The sequence below is a fragment of the Pongo pygmaeus genome, chromosome 14, assembly GCF_028885625.2.
Source record: "Pongo pygmaeus isolate AG05252 chromosome 14, NHGRI_mPonPyg2-v2.0_pri, whole genome shotgun sequence".
NCBI lineage: Eukaryota > Metazoa > Chordata > Mammalia > Primates > Hominidae > Pongo > Pongo pygmaeus.
In genome coordinates this window covers 32,994,196-33,016,080 of record NC_072387.2, presented here as the reverse complement: position 1 = coordinate 33,016,080, position 21,885 = coordinate 32,994,196, and the positions used below count along the sequence as shown (strand labels likewise).

The 21,885-nt window shown below is 41.7% G+C and overlaps 1 protein-coding gene across 2 annotated transcripts in view; it reads left to right on the top strand.

Annotated features, from left to right (window-relative positions):
* LOC129011950 (phospholipid-transporting ATPase IB-like) overlaps nt 1-21,885 on the top strand; it is a 101,810-nt gene that overhangs the window by 73,695 nt on the left and 6,230 nt on the right. For both annotated transcript variants that reach the window (XM_063650656.1, XM_054447357.2), the window contains 3 exons: nt 683-794; nt 8,737-8,902; nt 11,199-11,326. In XM_063650656.1, the coding sequence (XP_063506726.1) occupies nt 683-794; nt 8,737-8,902; nt 11,199-11,326 (406 nt within the window). The remainder of the gene's footprint in view (nt 1-682; nt 795-8,736; nt 8,903-11,198; nt 11,327-21,885) is intronic.

The following is a 21,885-nucleotide window of genomic DNA, read 5'->3' as shown; positions in this document are numbered from 1 at the left end:
CTTGCCAATGCCCCCTCCAACCCTGTAACCCAGCCTCTTGCAATGTCCTTTATATTTTGACGACCCAAGGCTTGGAAGGACCTGATCATAGGAATCAACCCAAATTATTATAAATATGACAACTAAGTGTGACTGCTTCTTGGTTTCATTTAGCATACATAGCTATACTACAGGCTCCCCATTTTGAATTTCTAAATTGTCACTCAGGTCTTTATTTACTCATTAAGTCATCCTTAAAAAAATTCATATAATAGGTTGCTGCTTTTTAAAATTTTACTCCTTTCTAATAGTCTGTAAAATACACTAGATTTATTTTACAAATAACAATAATAATAATACTTCCAATAATAATACTTACTACAAATGAGTAAGCTTCGGTTGTTATTTTAGCAACTTCCTTTCTGGGTATTTTCATAACAGGATCATGAGAGATATAATCCCCTGTAACATTTTATAGAAAAAGCATTTTTTTCTGTAGTGATGAGTGTAAAATAAAGCTTTCTGTGGGTTCTTTTGGGGTAGATTAAGCCAATGGTAACCTTTGTTGTCTGTGTTTCTCAGTGAAGTAGTTCAAATTGGAGGAAAGGGAACATTTGATTTATTGTGGGTTCGTGTTTAAGGGAAAAACTCATGCTTATTTTCCAGACTATCATTAAATATCATTGTTGTTTTTTATTTTTAGCCTTTTTGCCCTTGGGCCTGACCAGATCTTATTAAGAGGCACACAGCTTAGAAATACTCAGTGGGTCTTTGGCATAGTTGTTTATACTGGACATGACACCAAACTCATGCAGGTAAAACATTTCTATGCTGATTTCAGTCTTTTTTTTCTTTCTGCTTTTATTGACTAGAAGGTGGAAAATGCAGATGTTGCATTTAGGAAGTTCAAGTTTGTCTATGAACCTAAATTTGGAAAGAACTGCCTTTATTTTAGTTCCTTAGGTAGTTTTTTCTAGATTTCTGTTCTGTTATCTGATATTTGTTACCGTATGCCTGAACTACAAATGGCCTTTGTTTTCTGGATTAGGGGAACAATCAATTCTAACTTATTCTATCTTCTGGACTTAAGCGGGAATTAGTTCTAACTTTTAAATTTCTCTTTCTACTTCTCCTCTTTATCCCATTAATTAGGATTTTATAACAAATTATCTTATTTAACTGAACTTTAGACACTTTAAAATCAGTTATTTTTGAACTGTTTAGTTTTCATAGACTGAAGAAAAAAGTGAAGTTAAAATGATTTTGCTCTTTTTCCTGTTAATGTTTTTTAAATAATTGTTTGTGAATTTATAAGTCACATTGCTATTATGACATATTTTGCCAGACAGCTTTTGAAATTCTACAGAAATCAGTGTGCCTGTATGTCATTTCTTACATTTGTTTGGTATCACTTGGCATCTTATTTTTGCTAATGGTGGCTATTAATGAGAATTGGATTTTCAGCTTGTCTGTTCTTTTGTATAACTTCTAAAATGCACATTTGGCTGTATTTCTTGATTTAAAAATATTTAGTGACCACGTACCAAGTCTAGTGCTAGACCACATGGTTGCAATAGTGAAAGGCCCAGGCTTATCCTCAGGGAGCCAGTCAGGCTAAGGAGTAATATAGAATGACAAAATAGAGAGAGAGAGATACTGGAATGTGTGTCATTACTAAGCGCTGTCAGTGTCTATAGGAGGGTCATTCAACCTAGGCTGGAAGCCAGTCGACTACATGCTAAGAATGATTCCCCTGGCAGAAGCACATTTTAGATATTGAGCTAGGGAAAGGAGACTGTTGTGTTGGTCTCCTCTTTGAGGTCAAATGATAGTCAGATGAAAGAGGTAAGTATTAGAGGAGTTGAAGCAGTAGACCTTGGTGGCCATCCCAGCTAGTAAACACATTGGAGACAGAGAGGAGAGATGGGATTAGAAGGGTTGAGAGACTCCCTGAAGTTGAAGAGGATTGTTGGAGTTGCTGAGTGACAGGCTGATCAGTGGGTGGAGTCTCGTCTTTGTATTTCTGGGGTAGAGAGTTTCTAGCATGGGAGACCTGGGAGTGACCCGTGCGAGTAGGAAGACAAAGGCAGAGCTGTTGAAGGCCATTCGACGTTGACAAGTAAGGAACTGAGAGATTAAGGCATTTGATGGGCCAGCGCTGTGATTTTGAAGATACCATAATGGTGAGGCTGGGCCAGAGAGGAATGCCATGAGCCAGTTGTCAAGTCTTCAGTGAGTGACAGGGAGCAACCGAGAGGTCGGTGGCCTGGCTACAGGGGAGGGACAGAAGGTAGTGTAGCCAAAAGGCGTGAATTTTATGAGTGAGTTTTTTTTTTTTTTTTAACATGGCATCCAAGGAATAAAGGTCCAGAAGTATTACCAGGTCTTGAATATACATCCAGTAATGCTACCTTCAGAGGCCAAAGGATGCAGATGTCTACTGGCGCACCCTCTGCTTGGGGGTACTCAAGGGAGTTGTGTCCTTGACTGTGTGAGGCAAGGAGGAGAGAGCTCTTGAGGGAGTGGGAGTACAGAGGGAAGTTCAGGAGCTGGAAAGGTAGGGGCCCAGGTGCAGTGGCCTGTTGCAGAGCTTGTGTGTTGAAGCAAGGTGGGAGGGCTCCATGGCAGCTAGAAAAATGAAGAGTTGGTGAATGCTGAGAGGCAGGTCTTGGGTGGATCAGGATTATTTAGTGTATCTGAGGTGTGCCTTATCCATCCCCCCTGCTAGGTCCTTATCCATTCACAAGGGCTGACTGCAATGCTGTAAGTTTATTGTTTCTGAGCAGCCTGCATATGAAGACTTTATCTTGATGAATAGTTTAGTGCTCTAGCCATGCAAGAACTCAGGAGGCTGAGATGGGTGGATCACTTGGGACCAGGAGTTTGAGACCAGCCTGGGTGACATAGTGAGACCCCATTTCAAAAAAAAAAAAATAGTTTAGTACCCTGCCACCTAGAAAGTATCCTTTAACTCCCATAGTGCAGTGTCAGTAACCCTTGTTGAACGCTTTGGGAGCTCCACTAACCACAAATCACTACTTCTGGCTTTTGTTTTTTTTTTTTTTTTTTGAGACAGGGTCTGGCTTTGTTGCCCAGGCTGGAGTGTGGTGGTGAACTCTTGGCTCACTGCAACCTCAGCCTCCCAGGCTCAAGCCATCCTCCCACCTCAGCCTCCTGAGTAGCTGGGACTGTAGTCACACGCCACCATGCCCGGCTAATTTTTGTATTTTTTGTAGAGACGGGGTTTCACCATGTTGCCCAGGCTGGTCTTGAACTTCTGAACTCAAGCGATCCACCCACCTCGGCTTCCCAAAGTGTTGGGATTACAGGCATGAGCCACAGTTCCCAGCCTACTTCTGTTTTTTATGATGAAGTGGCAGACAGATCATGGGTAGCTAGCTCACATTTGGTCAAGGCCCCAAAACTAGTTTTAAGATTGTGCATATTATAAATTTAAGCACTTTCCAATGTTTCTTATACACTGGGTTTTTTTTTTTTTTTTTTTTTTTTTACAGATTGTAATATTGTTTTTCTAGAGCATACATTGGTAATATAGCTTTTGCTCTAGAAAACCAATATTACATGAGTTAATTAAACTATCCTTTAAAACGCTCCAGTCTTCTCTTCAGTGAGTAAGGCATGCACTGAGTTTGCATTATGTGAGTGTGAGAGGCACTTTTCCTTGCCCCTAGGTGTGAGAAACCTCTTTGCAAGGCTTCTTGCTTGTTGACTGCTCACGTGTAAAATGATGGAAAACCCCAGAAACATCTGTGCTAGACCTGCTGTGCCTTTAGGGCTGAAACAACAGGTAAAAATAATGAGCTTTCAAAAGGAATATAACACACATAGCTGGAAGCCATCCTGTTTGTGAAATAACATTGTTTGTCTGTGCTTGTGCTGCTTGACCACAGAGAGGAGACTCAATTGCTGTCGGGTTCTTCTACCTTTTTTTTTTTTTTTTTAAAGTCTCTCACCTCAATGCTTTTTGCCCTTCAAGGTTCCTTCAGTTCATGTTTAGTTTACTTGCTTGTAGAAATATTTATGTCTATTATTTCTATTGGTTGATTTAATGGGAAAAAGAGAGATTATCACACTAATTACAGCAAACATAATTACAACAAATCATGCACTATTCTGAGTGATGCACATGTATCAACTCATGATTCCTCACAACGGCTGGGTAGTATGTGCTCATTTTACGGATGAGGAGGTTTGCGGCATAGAGTGTCCTAGTAACCCAAGCTTACAAAACCAGTAGGATTCAAAACACAGCCAGTCCGGCCAGGGGCAGTGGCTCACGCCTGTAATCCCAGCACTTTGGGAGGCCGAGGCGGGTGGATCACTTGAGGTCAGGAGTTTGAGACCAGCCTGGCCAACATGGTGAAACCCCATCTCTACTAAAACTACAAAAATTAGCTGAGCATGGTGATGCACGCCTGTAATCCCAGCTACTCAGGAGGCTGAGGCAGGAGAATTGCCTGAACCCAGGAGGCAGAAGTTGCAGTGAGCCAAGATTGTGCTGCTGCCCTCCAGCCTGGGTGACAGAGCCAGACTCCGTCTCAAAATAAATAAATTAATTAATTAAAAATAAAAAAAAAGAACAAATAAACAAAACACAGGCAGTCAAACTCCAGAGTCAATGTAACCCAGGGGTCCCCAAGCCCCAAGCCACAGACTGGTACCAGTCAGTGGCTGTGAAGAACCAGGCCCTACAGCAGGAGGAGAGAGCCAAGCAAGCTAGCGAAGCTTCATCTGTATTTACAACAGCTCCTCATCCCTCACATTACTGCCTGAGCTCCGCCTCCTGTCAATCAGCGGTGGCATTAGATTCTCATAGGAGCGTGAACTCAGTTGTGAACTGCGCATACAACGGATGTAGGTTGCTCATTCCTTATGAGAATCTAATGCCCAGTGATCTGCCACTGTCTCCCATCACCCGCAGATGGGACTGTCTAGTTGCAGGAAAACAAGGTCAGGGCTCCCACTGATTCTACGTTATGGTGAGTTGTATAATTATTTCATTACACACTACAATGTAAGAGTAATAGAATTAAAGTACACAATAAATGTAATGCACTTGAGTCACCCCAAAACCATCCCCACCCAAGTCTGTGGAAAAATTGTCTTCCACGAAACCATTACCTGGTGCCAAAAAGGTTAGGCACAGCTGCTCTAACTAGAATTCCATGGCCTGTTTTCTCAGGAGGGAATAAAATATCTAAGATACAGGTCTGATTTCAGCTTTTTCAAAATCTGACATTTTGACCTGTTTCTATTTATAAGTCCATTACACTGAAGTAGCTGGGTTCTTTAAGAATTTAATGGAAGAATTTATAATGCCTGTAGGAATTTAACATTAAAAGCTCATCATTGGGCCTGGTGTGGTGGCTCACACCTGTAATCCTAGCACATTGGGAGGCCGAGGTGGGCAGATTGCCTGACCTCAGGAGTTCAGGACCACCCTGGGCAACATGGTGAGACCCCTGTCTCTACTAAAAATACAAAAAATTAGCTGGGCGTGGTGGTGTGCACCTGTGGTTCCAGCTACTATGGAGGCTGAGGCACAAGAATCACTTGAACCTGGGAGTCGGAGGTTGCAGTAAACCAAGATCATGCCACTGCACTCCAGCCCAGGTGACAGAGTGAGACTCTGTCTCCAAAAAACAAACAAACAAACAAACAAAACAAAAGAAAACTCATCATTGATCATTGCAAGTAAAAATGTTCAGGGGGTGGGAGTCAGTAGGCCAAGGTTGGCTTTCCACAAAGTGCACATGTTGAAGTTTGAAGTTTTGGGATTGTTCCTCCTCTGTTAGATGAAAGATAAAGTTTTCTAATCCTCCTAATTGGCCAGAATTCAGCCACTGAAAAAGATCAGAAGTCAATAACAAATGGGGTATAGAAATGAGGTTTATGATAATTTTTTTCCTGCCTGTACATTTAGTGAATATTTATTAAGAATGATGAGATCATGCTTAGTTTTTAAGAGTTAGGATGACCAGTCCTGGACCTGGCCTGCTGGCCCTTACGATGAGGCCAGACCTGGATGTGTCGTCTCAGTTGTCCTTGATACAGTATTTGATTGATGATAAGCTGGCCTTTACTAATGGATTTCCATTTAGACTCCTGAGGATTTTTAAGTCCATAAAGGATGAATAATTTAGAGAAATAAAGTAAAAGGGAAAAAAATGGAAATAAAGGAAAAAGCTGCTGTGTTGTTTAGATATTTAAAGGACTTAGCTTTTCAAAATCACCAGTACAATCCCCCAACTCCTCTGCCCCCAAAGAAAACTGTGGGGAAATAGTATTTTTGGTTTGCCAATAGAATTCAAATAACAATTTCAGTGATGTGGTATAAATTTTTCTTGGAGCTTAGGAGTGAATTGCCTTATGTTTTCATCTCAGTTTTATTTTCACATTGTGACTTTATTTGTATTCTTATCTTTGGAGACATTTTCATCCTAGCTCTTTTAATGATCAGATCAATGGAGACTAGTGAAGGAGAATGCTGACTTAAGTTTGGCACAAGGTACCATTTTTATGGTTAGTGCCTTACAAACTCTCAGATTATCCAAACTTGGCAAATCGGTGTTGTCTCTTAAAAGTCCGGGCCCAGCCGGGCATGGTGGCTCACGCCTGTAATCCTCCCACTTTGGGAGGCCAAGACGGGCAGATCACGAGGTCAGGAGATTGAGACCATCCTGGCTAACATGGTGAAACCCCATCTCTACTAAAAATACAAAAAAATTAGTCAGGCATGGTGGCACACACTTGTAATCCCAGCTACTCGGGAGGCTGAGGCAGGAGAATCACTTGAATCCAGGAGGCAGAGGTTGCAGTGAGCTGAGATCATGCCACTGCACTCCAGCCTGGGCAACACAGTGAGACTCTGTCTGAAAAAAAAAAGCCTGGGCCCATGACTCATGGAAGGAGACCTGCAGGCTGACACTCCTGTGTGAGCCTCTCCCTGTCCAATTCCTGACTTCTGATTTAAGTCAGGAATTATTTCACCTCCAGGAATGGATTACAAATAATTCCCCTGTGGCTTTCCCCTCTTCAGTGTCTCCTTCCCCCACCTGCTGTTATTACTGTACTGGTTTCCTCTGGCTGCTGGGACAGATTTCCACAGTTTTAGTGACTTAAAAAAACATGAGTTATTATGCTGCAGTTCTATAGGTGAGAAGTCTACTATGAGTGGTAGACTCCCTACACTAAAACTCGAGATGTTGGCTGCTCTTTTCTGCAGGCTTCAGAGGGGACTCTGATCATTTCTCTGTCTCCACCTCTCCCTCTGAGCACAATTCGGAAAGGTTCTCCCTTTTGATGACCCTTGTGGTTAGATTGGGTCCATTTGGGTAATCCAGAATAATCTCTCCCTGTCTCACAGTTGTTAATTTAATTTAATCCCATCCGCAAAGTCCCTTTTGCTGTATAAAATAGCACACTCAGGCCAGGCATGGTGGCTCACGCCTGTAATCCCAGCACTTTGGGAGGCCGAGGAGGGTGGATCACCTGAGGTCAGGAGTTTGAGACCAGCCTGGCCAACATGGTGAAACCCCATCTCTACTAAAAATACAAAAAATTAGCCGGGCGTGATGGTGGGCGCCTGTAGTCCCAGCTACTTGGGAGGCGAGGCACGAGAATTGCTTGAACCCGGGCGGAGGTTGCAGTGAGCTGAGATCACGCCACTGGACTCCAGCCTGGGCGAGAGAGTGAGACTCCATCTCAAAAAATAAAATAACATACTTGCAGTGCCCCACAAGTAGGATGTGGGCATTACTGGTTGGGCGGAGGGGTAGTCATTAGTTTGCCCACCATAAGTACCTTCAGATATTTTTTAATAAAATGACTTCAGGTGCATAACTGCCTTGCTCAGACAGTTCTGTTGACTTTCCCATGGCTGAGAGGATCTAGTCCCAAATGTTCCACCTGAACTGGAGTGATTCTTGAATCCAGCTTTAATGAATCTTTCTATACTCTCCTGCTAACACTGGCCTCGGCTCCAGCTGGGCTGGTTTCCCCCCAGCAGTGAGAAGGCAGGTGCTAAGCCTGTGATAAGGTTGCCGTTCTCCTTCCATTTCTCCTTTGCTGTCTCCATCATTCAGGATGCCACTCAGCTTTCTCCTGCCCAGGCCCTTCCTGACTCTTCCTGGTCCTGCTTCTTGTTCACAGTTCTCCAAATGAACTTTTTATCCATCCACTTATTTTGAAACCCATTAATGTTCTGTTTTGCATTATTGATATGTATGTGTTTGTGTATGTCTTTTTTATTCCTCAAATTCTGAGCTCCAGGAGGAAAAATATGTGCTTTAGAAATATCTCTGTATATTTATTGTAGAGCTGTGCTATTACCGTGAAGGTCTTCTCTAGATTTTTATGGTATGGAATGTCTAAGTTTCTCTTGGATTACGAGTGTTCTGATTTCTTTGAAACTGGACTATATTTAGAACCTGTTGTGTTCTAAGATAAGGAGAGTGACAATTTTATGCTAAGATATAATCATAAGAAGGACAGAATGAATCATGTAATGTTGGAATGTGTTCTTTAAACTGGTAGAGTGTGTCATCTTTCTTCATTACTTAAAACTAGCTATTGATTCAGGAGCATGGTACACTTTTGAATTGCATTGATTATTTGGCAAAAAAAATAGTCTTTTACTTGTTGGTTGTTAAATATGGTTGTTTTACCTCCTTCCCCCCAACCCCTTGCCCCAAATCTGTTCTGTGACCCTTACTGACTTTCAATGCTGTTGTGTAGAATTCAACCAAAGCACCTCTCAAGAGATCAAACGTTGAGAAGGTGACTAACGTGCAGATCCTGGTGTTGTTTGTCATCCTCTTGGTCATGGCCTTGGTGAGCTCGGCGGGGGCCCTGTACTGGAACAGGTCTCACAGCGAAAAGAACTGGTACATCAAGAAGATGGGTAAGTGTCGGGGTGAGTTGCTTGTTCCAGTGGAAGAAAACCATTCTTGATACGTTCTTGCAGGCATGGTTGATGTGTGGTGTCCCTGCCGTCCTTCTGTTCCCTTTGGTTACTGTACATAATGCCAGCTTCTCAAGGAGAATTGAGATTAGGATCATGTGATCAAGCGAAGATGGGAACATTTGGGAATTGTTTTATACTCAAATAGTTATTTTTAAACTCTTTGTTAAAGTATTTTCTTAGTGGTTGCCCTAGGAATTACAATGTATTTCCCAATTTATCCAAATCTACTTTTGATTAATACTAACAATTCTAGTCAAACACAGAAATGTCACTCCAGTGTACCTCCATTTCATCTCCTGCTTGGTGCTGTCATTGTTACATTCCATTTATCTGTGTTGTCAGCTCCAAAATACAGTGTTATAATAATCTGTGTCTCTTAAAGAAGCTAAAGGAAAAAAGAAAAAAAGTATATTGATAGTGTTTTTTGTTGTTGTCGTTGTTGTTTTGAGATGGAGTCTTGCTCTGTCGCCCAGGCTGGAGTGCAGTGGCGTGATCTCGGCTCACTGTACCCTCCACCTTCTGGGTTCAAGCAATTCTCCTGCCTCAGCCTCCTGAGTAGCTGGGACTACAGGTATGTGCTAACATGCCTGGCTAATTTTTGTATATTTAGTAGAGACGGGGTTTCACCATGCTGGACAGGCTAGCCTCGAACTCCTGACCTCAGGCAATCCACCCGCCTTGGCCTCCCGAAGTGCTAGGATTACAGGCGTGAGTCACCACGCCTGGCCAGGGTTGTTTTATATTAACATATTTACTTACCATTTCCAGGTCTTGCTCTTCATTTCTTCCTTTGGATTTAACAGCAGTGTCATTTCTTTGCTTCATGTATCTTCATTCTCTCCTCACTCCTTTGCACTGTCGTATATGTTACAAGTATATAAGTTCAACAATGCAATTTTATGATGCTTTTAGCAATTGCTTTTTTAAAATTGAGAATATATAATTATACTATCTTTTATAAATCCTACAGAATTATTACTAGTGTCCTTTGTTTATGTGGATTTTAATTACTGTCTGGTATCTCTTTCATCCTGGAGAACTTCTTTAGTATTTCTTGTATTTGTAATTGTCAGGTAGATATTTGTTTGTACCTTAGAGATATTTGTAACTATTGGAACTTAGAGATCCTATGTAGAAACTCCTTAATTCTACAGGAGAACAGGAGAGCAAAGTAATATGTCAGGAAGAAAAGCAACCAACAGGAAAAGTGGAAGGGTTGGTAGTGAGTAGGAAGTGAAGGGATTGTGGAAAGGTAAAATTACTGGCCAGCATATGCCTGCTCCCCCTGTACGTTCCCTGCTTCTTGTCTTTCCATCACAGCCACGCTTCAGAACTCTAAATCGGAATCAGACTACCACCATTTGATGTAATTTCCTGGGAAAAAACCTAATAACTATGGTTTGGAGCCATTACAAATTCTCAATCTCCCTCCAATCCTAGCCTTCTGCTATCTTTATTCTCATTCTGGTTCCCTTCACAGACAGCTTTAATATCAGTTAAACCCTGTTGCAGCCTTCTCCTTAAGCCTCTTGCTGAGTTAAGAAGATCTCACTACTTTACCCTTCAAGCAGAAGATCATGGCTGTCAAGGAAAGAACTTTCCCTTTGATACCCCCAGACCTTGTCCCCCTCTCCCTCCCCCATTCTCTGTTCCTCCTGGAGCTGATGCTTCCTCTGCTGTGGATTTCATCCCCTAGGGTCCTGTTCCATCCTTAGGGATCTTGTTCCCTCCAGATAACCCTTCTCTTATCTTTAGTTGGGCTCAAGCCTTCTCTCTCTTGGTCTGCTTCTCTTGTTCACACTTTTGTCCATCTTTCCAGCTCTTTGGAGTATCCCCAATATACATGTTACCTTAGTGAGCTTGTAAGTGTTCCTTACAACCATTTCAAAGGCCTGTCTTCTTTTCTACATTCTTTAAAGTTTGCTTCTTTTCTCTGTTCTTCAAAACTTGAAACCAGCATTTCTTCTTCTGGATTGCCTTCAATGACCATACTTTCCCATTAGAAAGCCTTCTGTGTTGGTTCCCGCTACGTCTTGTGAGCCTCTCTTTAGTAGACGCATCCTGCTGTGCAGTTGCATTGTGGGGCCTGTGTGCCTCCTACAGAAAGCAGCCTTTGAACTCACAGTTCCTGACATACAGGAGGTGCTCAATAACTATTTTAACATGAATCTCTAAATGAGCCAATAGACTTTGGTTGTGAACACCTTTCAGATACTCTGGTTTCCTTCCACAGACACCACCTCAGATAATTTTGGATACAACCTGCTGACGTTCATCATCTTATACAACAATCTTATTCCCATCAGTCTGCTGGTGACTCTTGAGGTTGTGAAGTATACCCAAGCCCTTTTCATAAACTGGGTGAGTATTAAAGTGAGTTGAATCACTATTTTCCAATGCTATTTCAGAGCCTTTGGCATTTAATTGAGTGCTCAAAAAAGAACTATATTCGGGGGGAGGAGCCAAGATGGCCGAATAGGAACAGCTCCGGTCTACAGCTCCCCGCGTGAGCGACGCAGAAGACGGGTGATTTCTGCATTTCCATCTGAGGTACCGTGTTCATCTCACTAGGGAGTAGCAGACAGTGGGCGCAGGTCAGTGGGCGCAGGTCAGTGGGTGAGTGCACCGCGCGCCAGCCAAAGCAGGGGCGAGGCATTGCCTCACTCGGGAAGCGCAAGGGGTCAGGGAGTTCCCTTTCCAGGGGTGACAGACGGCACCTGGAAAATCGGGCCACTCCCACCCAAATACTGTGCTTTTCCGACGGGCTTAGGAAACGGTGCCCCAGGAGATTATAGCCCGCATCTGGCTCAGACGGTCCTACGCCCACGGGGTCTCCCTGTTTGCTAGCACAGCAGTCTGAGATCAAACAGCAAGTCGGCAGCGAGGCTGGGGGAGGGGCGCCCGCCATTGCCCAGGCTCACTTAGGTAAACAAAGCAGCCGGGAAGCTTGAACTGGGTGGAGCCCACCACAGCTCAAGGAGGCCTGCCTGCCTCTGTAGGCTCCACCTCTGGGGGCAGGGCACAGACAAACAAAAAGACAGCAGTAACCTCTGCAGACTTAAATGTCCCTGTCTGACAGCTTTGAGGAGAGCAGTGGTTCTCCCAGCACACAGCTGGAGATCTGAGAACGGGCAGACTGCCTCTTCAAGTGGGTCCCTGACCCCTGACCCCCAAGCAGCCTAACTGGGAGGCACCCCCCAGCAGGGGCAGACTGACACCTCACACGGCCGGCCAGGTACTCCAACAGACCTGCAGCTGAAGATCCTGTCTGTTAGAAGGAAAACTAACAGAAAGGACATCCACACCAAAAACCCATCTGTACATCACCATCATCAAAGACCAAAAGTAGATAAAACCACAAAGATGGGGAAAAAACAGAGCAGAAAAACTGGAAACTCTAAAAAGCAGAGTACCTCTCCTCCTCCAAAGGAACGCAGTTCCTCACCAGCAACGGAACAAAGCTGGACGAAGAATGACTTTGACGAGCTGAGAGAAGAAGGCTTCAGACGATCAAATTACTCCGAGCTACGGGAGGATATTCAAACCAAAGGCAAAGAAGTTGAAAACCTTGAAAAAAAATTTAGAAGATTGTATAACTAGAATAACCAATACAGAGAAGTGCTTAAAGGAGCTGATGGAGCTGAAAACCAAGGCTCGAGAACTACGTGAAGAATGCAGAAGCCTCAGGAGCCCATGCGATCAAATGGAAGAAAGGGTGTCAGCCCTGGAAGATGAAATGAATGAAATGAAGCAAGAAGGGAAGTTTAGAGAGAAAAGAATAGAAAGAAACGAGCAAAGCCTCCAAGAAATGTGGGGCTGTGTGAAAAGACCAAATCTACGTCTGATTGGTGTACCTGAAAGTGAAGGGGAGAATGGAAACAAGTTGGAAAACACTCTGCAGGATATTATCCAGGAGAACTTCCCCAATCTAGCAAGGCAGGCCAACATTCAGATTCAGGAAATACAGAGAACGCCACAAAGATACTCCTCGAGAAGAGCAACTCCAAGACACATAATTGTCAGATTCACCAAAGTTGAAATGAAGGAAAAAATGTTAAGGGCAGCCAGAGAGAAAGGTTGGGTTACCATCAAAGGGAAGCCCATCAGACTAACAGCGGATCTCTCGGCAGAAACCCTACAAGCCAGAAGAGAGTGGGGGCCAATATTCAACATTCTTAAAGAAAAGAATTTTCAATCCAGAATTTCATATCCAGCCAAACTAAGCTTCATAAGTGAAGGAGAAATAAAATCCTTTACAGACAAGCAAATGCTGAGAGATTTTGTCACCACCAGATCTGCCCTAAAAGAGCTCCTGAAGGAAGCTCTAAACATGGAAAGGCACAACCAGTACCAGCCACTGCAAAATCATGCCAAAATGTAAAGACCATCGAGACTAGGAAGAGACTGCATCAACTAATGAGCAAAATAACCAGCTAACATCATAATGACAGGATCAAATTCACACATAACAATATTAAGTTTAAATGTAAATGGACTAAATGCTCCAATTAAAAGACACAGACTGGCAAATTGGATAAAGACTCAAGACCCATCAGTGTGCTGTATTCAGGAAACCCATCTCACGTGCAGAGACACACATAGGCTCAAAATAAAAGGATGGAGGAAGATCTACCAAGAAAATGGAAAACAAAAAAAGGCAGGGGGTGCAATCCTAGTCTCTGATAAAACAGACTTTAAACCAACAAAGACCAAAAGAGACAAAGAAGGCCATTACATAATGGTAAAGGGATTAATTCAACAAGAAGAGCTAACTATCCTAAATATATATGCACCCAATACAGGAGCACCCAGATTCATAAAGCAAGTCCTGAGTGACCTACAAAGAGACTTAGACTCCCACACATTAATAATGGGAGACTTTAACACCCCACTGTCAACATTAGACAGATCAACGAGACAGAAAGTCAACAAGGATACCCAGGAATTGAACTCAGCTCTGCACCAAGCAGACCTAATAGACATCTACAGAACTCTCCACCCCAAATCAACAGAATATACATTTTTTTCAGCACCACACCACACCTATTCCAAAATTGACCACATACTTGGAAGTAAAGCTCTCCTCAGTAAATGTAAAAGAACAGAAATTATAACAAACTATCTCTCAGATCACAGTGCAATCAAGCTAGAACTCAGGATTAAGAATCTCACTCAAAACCACTCAACTACATGGAAACTGAACAACCTGCTCCTGAATGACTACTGGGTACATAACGAAATGAAGGCAGAAATAAAGATGTTCTTTGAAACCAACGAGAACCAAGACACAACATACCAGAATCTCTGGGATGCATTCAAAGCAGTGTGTAGAGGGAAATTTATAGCACTAAATGCCCACAAGAGAAAGCAGGAAAGATCCAAAATTGACACCCTAACATCACAATTAAAAGAACTAGAAAAGCAAGAGCAAACACATTCAAAAGCTAGCAGAAGGCAAGAAATAACTAAAATCAGAGCAGAACTGAAGGAAATAGAGACACAAAAAACCCTTCAAAAAATTAATGAATCCAGGAGCTGGCTTTTTGAAAGGATCAACAAAATTGATAGACTGCTAGCAAGATTAATAAAGAAAAAAAGAGAGAAGAATCAAATAGACGCAATAAAAAATGATAAAGGGGATATCACCACCGATCCCACAGAAATACAAACTACCATCAGAGAATATTACAAACACCTCTATGCAAATAAACTAGAAAATCTAGAAGAAATGGATAAATTCCTCAACACATACACCCTCCCAAGACTAAACCAGGAAGAAGTTGAATCTCTGAATAGACCAATAACAGGAGCTGAAATTGTGGCAATAATCAATAGCTTACCAACCAAAAAAAGTCCAGGACCAGATGGGTTCACAGCCGAATTCTACCAGAGGTGCAAGGAGGAGCTGGTACCATTCCTTCTGAAACTATTCCAATCAATAGAAAAAGAGGGAATCCTCCCTAACTCATTTTATGAGGCCAGCATCATCCTGATACCAAAGCCGGGCAGAGACACAACAAAAAAAGAGAATTTTAGACCAATATCCTTGATGAACATTGATGCAAAAATCCTCAATAAAATACTGGCAAACAGAATCCAGCAACACATCAAAAAGCTTATCCACCATGATCAAGTGGGCTTCATCCCTGGGATGCAAGGCTGGTTCAATATACGCAAATCAATCAATGTAATCCAGCATATAAACAGAACCAAAGACAAAAACCACATGATTATCTCAATAGATGCAGAAAAGGCCTTTGACAAAATTCAACAACCCTTCATGCTAAAAACTCTCAATAAATTAGGTACTGATGGGACGTATCTCAAAATAATAAGAGCTATCTATGACAAACCCACAGCCAATATCATACTGAATGGGCAAAAACTGGAAGCATTCCCTTTGAAAACTGGCACGAGACAGGGATGCCCTCTCTCACCACTCCTATTCAACATAGTGTTGGAAGTTCTGGACAGGGCAATCAGGCAGGAGAAGGAAATCAAGGGTATTCAATTAGGAAAAAAGGAAGTCAAATTGTCCCTGTTTGCAGACGACATGATTGTATATCTAGAAAACCCCATTGTCTCAGCCCAAAATCTCCTTAAGCTGATAAGCAACTTCAGCAAAGTCTCAGGATACAAAATCAATGTACAAAAATCACAAGCATTCTTATACATCAATAACAGACAAACAGAGAGCCAAATCATGAGTGAACTCCCATTCACAATTGCTTCAAAGAGAATAAAATACCTAGGAATCCAACTTACAAGGGATGTGAAGGACCTCTTCAAGGAGAACTACAAACCACTGCTCAAGGAAATAAAAGAGGATACAAAGAAATGGAAGAACATTCCATGCTCATGGGTAGGAAGAATCAATATCGTGAAAATGGCCATCCTTCCCAAGGTAATTTACAGATTCAATGCCATCCCCATCAAGCTACCAATGACTTTCTTCACAGAATTGGAAAAAACTACTTTAAAGTTCATATGGAACCAAAAAAGAGCCCGCATCGCCAAGTCAATCCTAAGCCAAAAGAACAAAGCTGGAGGCATCACACTACCTGACTTCAAACTATACTACAAGGCTACAGTAACCAAAACAGCATGATACTGGTACCAAAACAGAGATATAGATCAATGGAACAGAACAGAGCCGTCAGAAATAATGTCACATATCTACAACTATCTGATCTTTGACAAACCTGAGAAAAACAAGAAATAGGGAAAGGATTCCCTATTTAATAAATGGTGCTGGGAAAACTGGCTAGCCATATGGAGAAAGCTGAAACTGGATCCCTTCCTTACACCTCATACAAAAATCAATTCAAGATGGATTAAAGACTTAAATGTTAGACCTAAAACCATAAAAACCCTAGAAGAAAACCTAGGCATTACCATTCAGGACATAGGCATGGGCAAGGACTTCATGTCTAAAACACCAAAAGCAATGGCAACAAAAGCCAAAATTGACAAATGGGATCTAATTAAACTAAAGAGCTTCTGCACAGCAAAGGAAACTACCATCAGAGTGAACAGGCAACCTACAAAATGGGAGAAAATTTTCGCAACCTACTCATCTGAAAAAGGGCTAATATCCAGAATCTACAATGAACTCCAACAAATTTACAAGAAAAAAACAAACAACCCCATCAAAAAGTGGGCGAAGGACATGAACAGACACTTCTCAAAAGAAGACATTTATGCAGCCAAAAAACACATGAAAAAATGCTCACCATCACTGGCCATCAGAGAAATGCAAATCAAAACCACAATGAGATACCATCTCACACCAGTTAGAATGGCAATCATTAAAAAGTCAGGAAACAACAGGTGCTGGAGAGGATGTGGAGAAATAGGAACACTTTTACACTGTTGGTGGGACTGTAAACTAGTTCAACCCTTGTGGAAGTCAGTGTGGCGATTCCTCAGGGATCTGGAACTAGAAATTCCATTCAACCCAGCCATCCCATTACTGGGTATATACCCAAAGGACTATAAATCATGCTGCTATAAAGACACATGCACACGTATGTTTATTGCGGCATTATTCACAATAGCAAAGACTTGGAACCAACCCAAATGTCCAACAATGATAGACTGGATTAAGAAAATGTGGCACATATACACCATGGAATACTATGCAGCCATCAAAAATGATGAGTTCATGTCCTTTGTAGGGACATGGATGAAATTGGAAAGCATCATTCTCAGTAAACTATCACAAGAACAAAAAACCAAACACCTCATATTCTCACTCATAGGTGGGAATTGAACAATGAGAACACATGGACACAGGAAGGGGAACATCACACTTCGGGGACTGTTGTGGGGTGGGGGGAGGGGGGAGGGATAGCATTGGGAGATATACCTAATGCTAGATGACGAGTTAGTGGGTGCAGCGCACCAGCATGGCACATGTATACATATGTAACTTACCTGCACATTGCGCACATGTACCATAAAACCTAAAGTATAATAATAAAAAATAATAATAATAAATAAAAAAATAATAATAATAAGAAAAAAAAAAAAAGAACTATATTCATTTACCGTTAGGTCCAGGGGCTTAAACTGGCCATACAAAGAACTGGCCAGGGATCACCAGTGAGGGTGTTTTTGGGGAATGGAAGGGCAGTGGTACCTATTCAAGGGGTTGTTGTGAGGATTGGTCAGAGAATGGGGTGGAATGCTGAGCCGGTGCCTGTCATCTGGCTGCACCTGCTATTCACGCTTTTAACATCTAATTAGGGCTGAAGAAAAGGCCTCTTGGGTGTGTTTACTATAGTGGTCACTCGCATATGAAAATTCATTGTGATAGTCAACTTGGATTTGATTGTAAGGGTGGAGATAAGATTTTTGAAGGACTGCCATGGCTCTTAAGCGGTGGACTTCAGCAGCCAGTATTTGTAGACCAGGCACTTTGATGTGCATTTTTATTTGATCTTCACAGCAATCCCGTCAGCAAGGTCAGAATCGTGAGTTAGTCTAGGTTGTGAAATGATTATCTTGAAATCAAATCATATATATATAAATATAAATCGTGTGTGTGTATGTATATATATATGCGTGTGTATATGTGTGTGTATATATATATTTCTTTTTTGAGATGAAGTCTTGTGCTGTCACCCAGGCTGGAGTGAAGTGATGTGATCTCAGCTCACTGCAACCTCCATCTCTTGGGTTCAAGCGATTCTCATGTCAGCCTCTCTGAGTAGCTGGGATTACAGACATGCACCACCATGGCTGGCTAATTTCTGTATTTTGAGTAAAGACAGGGTTTCACCATGTTGGCCAGGCTGGTCTCGAACTCCTGACTTCAAGTGATCTGCCCACCTCGGCCTCCCAAAATGCTGGGATTACAGGCATGAGCCACTGTGCCCAGCCAATTTTCTGTATATTAATTCTATGCTTCCCCTCAAATCACTGGGCTTCTCTATCCTAGTTGCCACTGTTTTTCACCCAAAATTTAAAATTAGCATTTCTTTTCTTTTCTTGTTTCTTTTCTTTTCTTTTCTTTTTGAGACAGTCTCGCTCTGTCGCCCAGGCTGGAGTGCAGTGGCGCTATCTCAGCTCACTGCAAGCTCCGCCCCCCAGGTTCATGCTGTATATAATCTTTTGGGATTTTCTTTTTCACTTATATTTACAACTAGGGTTTAGAATTTCAAACCCAGTTGTGGTCCCCTAGAGAAGAATGGAGGTGGAAGTGGGGTGAGGGGAGATGTCCTAAGGCTACAAGATGGACATCACCTTTCACCTTGGTTCACACCCCTACAGAGGCATCCTCGTTGCACTTTGAATAAAATCCAGCTCCCACCTTGACGGCCTCACTGACCTTTTCTTTCCCTGCACTCCCCCTCCTCACTATGCCCAGCAAGGGGCTTCTCCTGCCATCCCCAGAACATTCCCTGTGAGCTCTTGCCGTCAAGCCTGGGCTGGCTATCCCAGTCGACCTGCTCTTAAGTTTCAGCTTCAACGTCACTGCCTCCACAGCCTTTCATGGCCATCCAACCTGAAATAGCCCCTCTGTCACAGTGCACTGCTTTATTTTGGTTACAGCACCCCCGGTGTATTTTATTTATTATCTGTCTTCCACCTTTGCAAGAAAAAAGTCTGGTCTATGTCAAACTGTATATCTAGTGGGGAGTTTTAAAAGACTGTTCTACAGACCTGTGGGGGTCTCCCAAACTCCTTCAGGGATTTGTAAGGTCAAATCATTTTCATACTATTAAGACTTTATTTGCCCCTCTTTGTTGTATTGACACTTATACCTTTGGTGCAAAAGCAACAGTGGGTAAAACTGCGGGTGCCTTAGCCGGGATCAAGGTAGTGGCATCAGCTTATACTGGTAGTCACTGCATTTTCTTTACCATCTCACACTTGCAGGGAAAAAAGCAATAATTTGTTTCATCCATTAAAGCTGGAAAAAAAGAGAATATTTAAAAAGTCATTAAAAAGCACTAAAAATTATTACCGTTACTAAGTTTCAACCCTTGAGTATGTCTTTTTTATATTCTGTGTGACTCAGTGGGAAACACACACAGAGAACCCATGGTACACACTGAAGCACAAGGTTTTCCCAATGAAATGTGCATCTGAGATTCAACTGTGAGCTGAACCAGCAACTCTTTTTCATGGAACGTTATCTTTACATGAAAGAAGTGCTGACAGACCAAAGATGGCAGAGATAATAAATGCAGTGAGCCTGACGGTTCAAGAACTGACAGTATTTTTGGCCAATGATAAAATTCAAGCAAATTTGGAAAATTCTCAGCGTTGGAAAATGTGTCTACATATTTCCCAGTACTTAAGGCATTCCTGATAGGATTGGTGATGACACTAATGAATGTGGTTTTTTTATCTTAGATAATGAAATGTGTCAACGCTCAAAAGAGTTACATAACTCAGTGAACCAATAGTTCTAATTGAATGATGCATGATTTCACACAATCATGCAAGAGTAAGACTAATGGATTTCAATGTAACAAGTGAAAAATTATATCAGTCATTGATATAATTTCAGATTTCACAATGCAACTAACTTTTAAAAAACTACTACTGGTCCAGTTTTGGTAGAATGTCAAAGAATGAATAGGCACGATTTTCTCCAAAGGCTATTAACACACTTTTTCCTTTTCTAACAAAATATCTGGGGTAACCGAAACAACTTAGAGCATCAGATTGAATACAGAAGCTGATATAAGAAGCTAGCTGTCTTCTTAGACCAGACCCGACAAAAGATTTGCAAAAACGTAAATCAATGCCGTTCCTTTCATAAAAGTTTTTATAGCTATTTTTCATAAAATTATATTAGGTTAACATACAATGGTTTTATTATTGAAGTGTTTAAATAAATTAATAAAATCTTTTAAAATGTTTTACTTAAAACATTTAACTTTATTTTTTTTTAAAGAGACAGGTTTCACTATGTCACCCAGGCTGGAGTGTAGTGGTATAATCACAGCTCACTGCAGCCTTGACCTCCTAGGCTCAACCAATCCTTTCACCTCAGCCTCCTGAGTGACTGGTACTACAGGCGTGTGCTACCATGTTCAGCTAATTAAAAAAATTTTTTTTTATTGATATGGGGGTCTTGCTATGTCGCCCAGGCTGGTCTTGAACTCCTAGCCTCAAGCAGTTCTTCTGCCTCCACCTCCCAAAGTTCTGGGATTATAGGCATGAGCTACTATGCCCAGCCAAAACATTTAAACATTTATATACAGTTTTAATTTTTAATATGGTCAATATCAGTAGATATAACCCCAAATAAACAAAAACTCTCTGGGGTCCTCAATAATTTTTAAGAATGTAAAGGGGATCTTGAGGCTATTTAAATTTAATAATCTTGAGACTATTATGAATGGAAAGGGGATCTAGAAAACTAGTGGTCTGAGAATGCTGCTGTAGTGCCTAGTGCATGCTAGGTACTCACTAAGTGCTGAGTGAATGTTGTAAAGACACATTCTCTTTAACATTTGTCTGCCTTCTGAAGCTTCTGTCTTTCAAAACATCTCCAATTAACATCTGGAAAACTGATCTGTTTGTTTTATTTTCTTGGGAGCCATAGTGCTTTAACTGTGGTTCATACATGTTCGAGTAGCGCTGCTTAGATGAAGACCTAATGACTAGAGTGCAAGCCCCAGAACTCAGACGTTACCCTCAGAATCACTGTGTCTCCAACTATTTTTTATCCTTTCCTTTTTCTTAAGTGCCTACATCAAGATAAAAATTTAAAACTAGTTTGCAGTGTGTTTCATGCAATTGCTTTTATTTTAACTGTTGGTATTGCAGCAGTGTTGTTTTTTTTTTTTTTTTTTTTTTACTGTTAAGCATTGTGAATGCAGGGTGATCTAGCTGCACTGCATACCAAACAGGAGCCTAAACCACCATTTAAACAGTGGTTTTTAATAGGAAAGCACAGGCCAAGTTTTAAAAGTGACTCTTAAGTGTCCTTCTGGAAGACAATAGACGTGGTTATAACAATTTCTGTGGTAAAATAGAGAGTCCACAACGGGTTTGTGTCACACTAAACGGAAGCCACATTGGAAGCTGTCTCATGTTTAAGCAAACACTATGCTTTACAAGATTATTTTTGAATGGGCTGCAATATGTAAAATCAACTACAAGCTTTCAGATGAGCTGAATGATGCTACAGAACCTGAACTTGGAACTACCTTGTCTTGGTAAGATGTACATTCTCTCTGTTAGTGTCACATCAATGACAAATTGGTGACAGCCACAGCTCTTAGCTGGCCACATCCCCAGAACTTCTGGTAAAGTCCACATAAAGCTCATCTTTGTGTGAGGCCCCAGAGATTTGAGGCCTCACGAGGGCATTGAGTTGTGCCCTCGCAACTGCCTTGCCTGAGTTTTCTGAAAAAAGGTCTCCTGCTTTCAAAATTCCACGTTAGCATCTAAGTGCT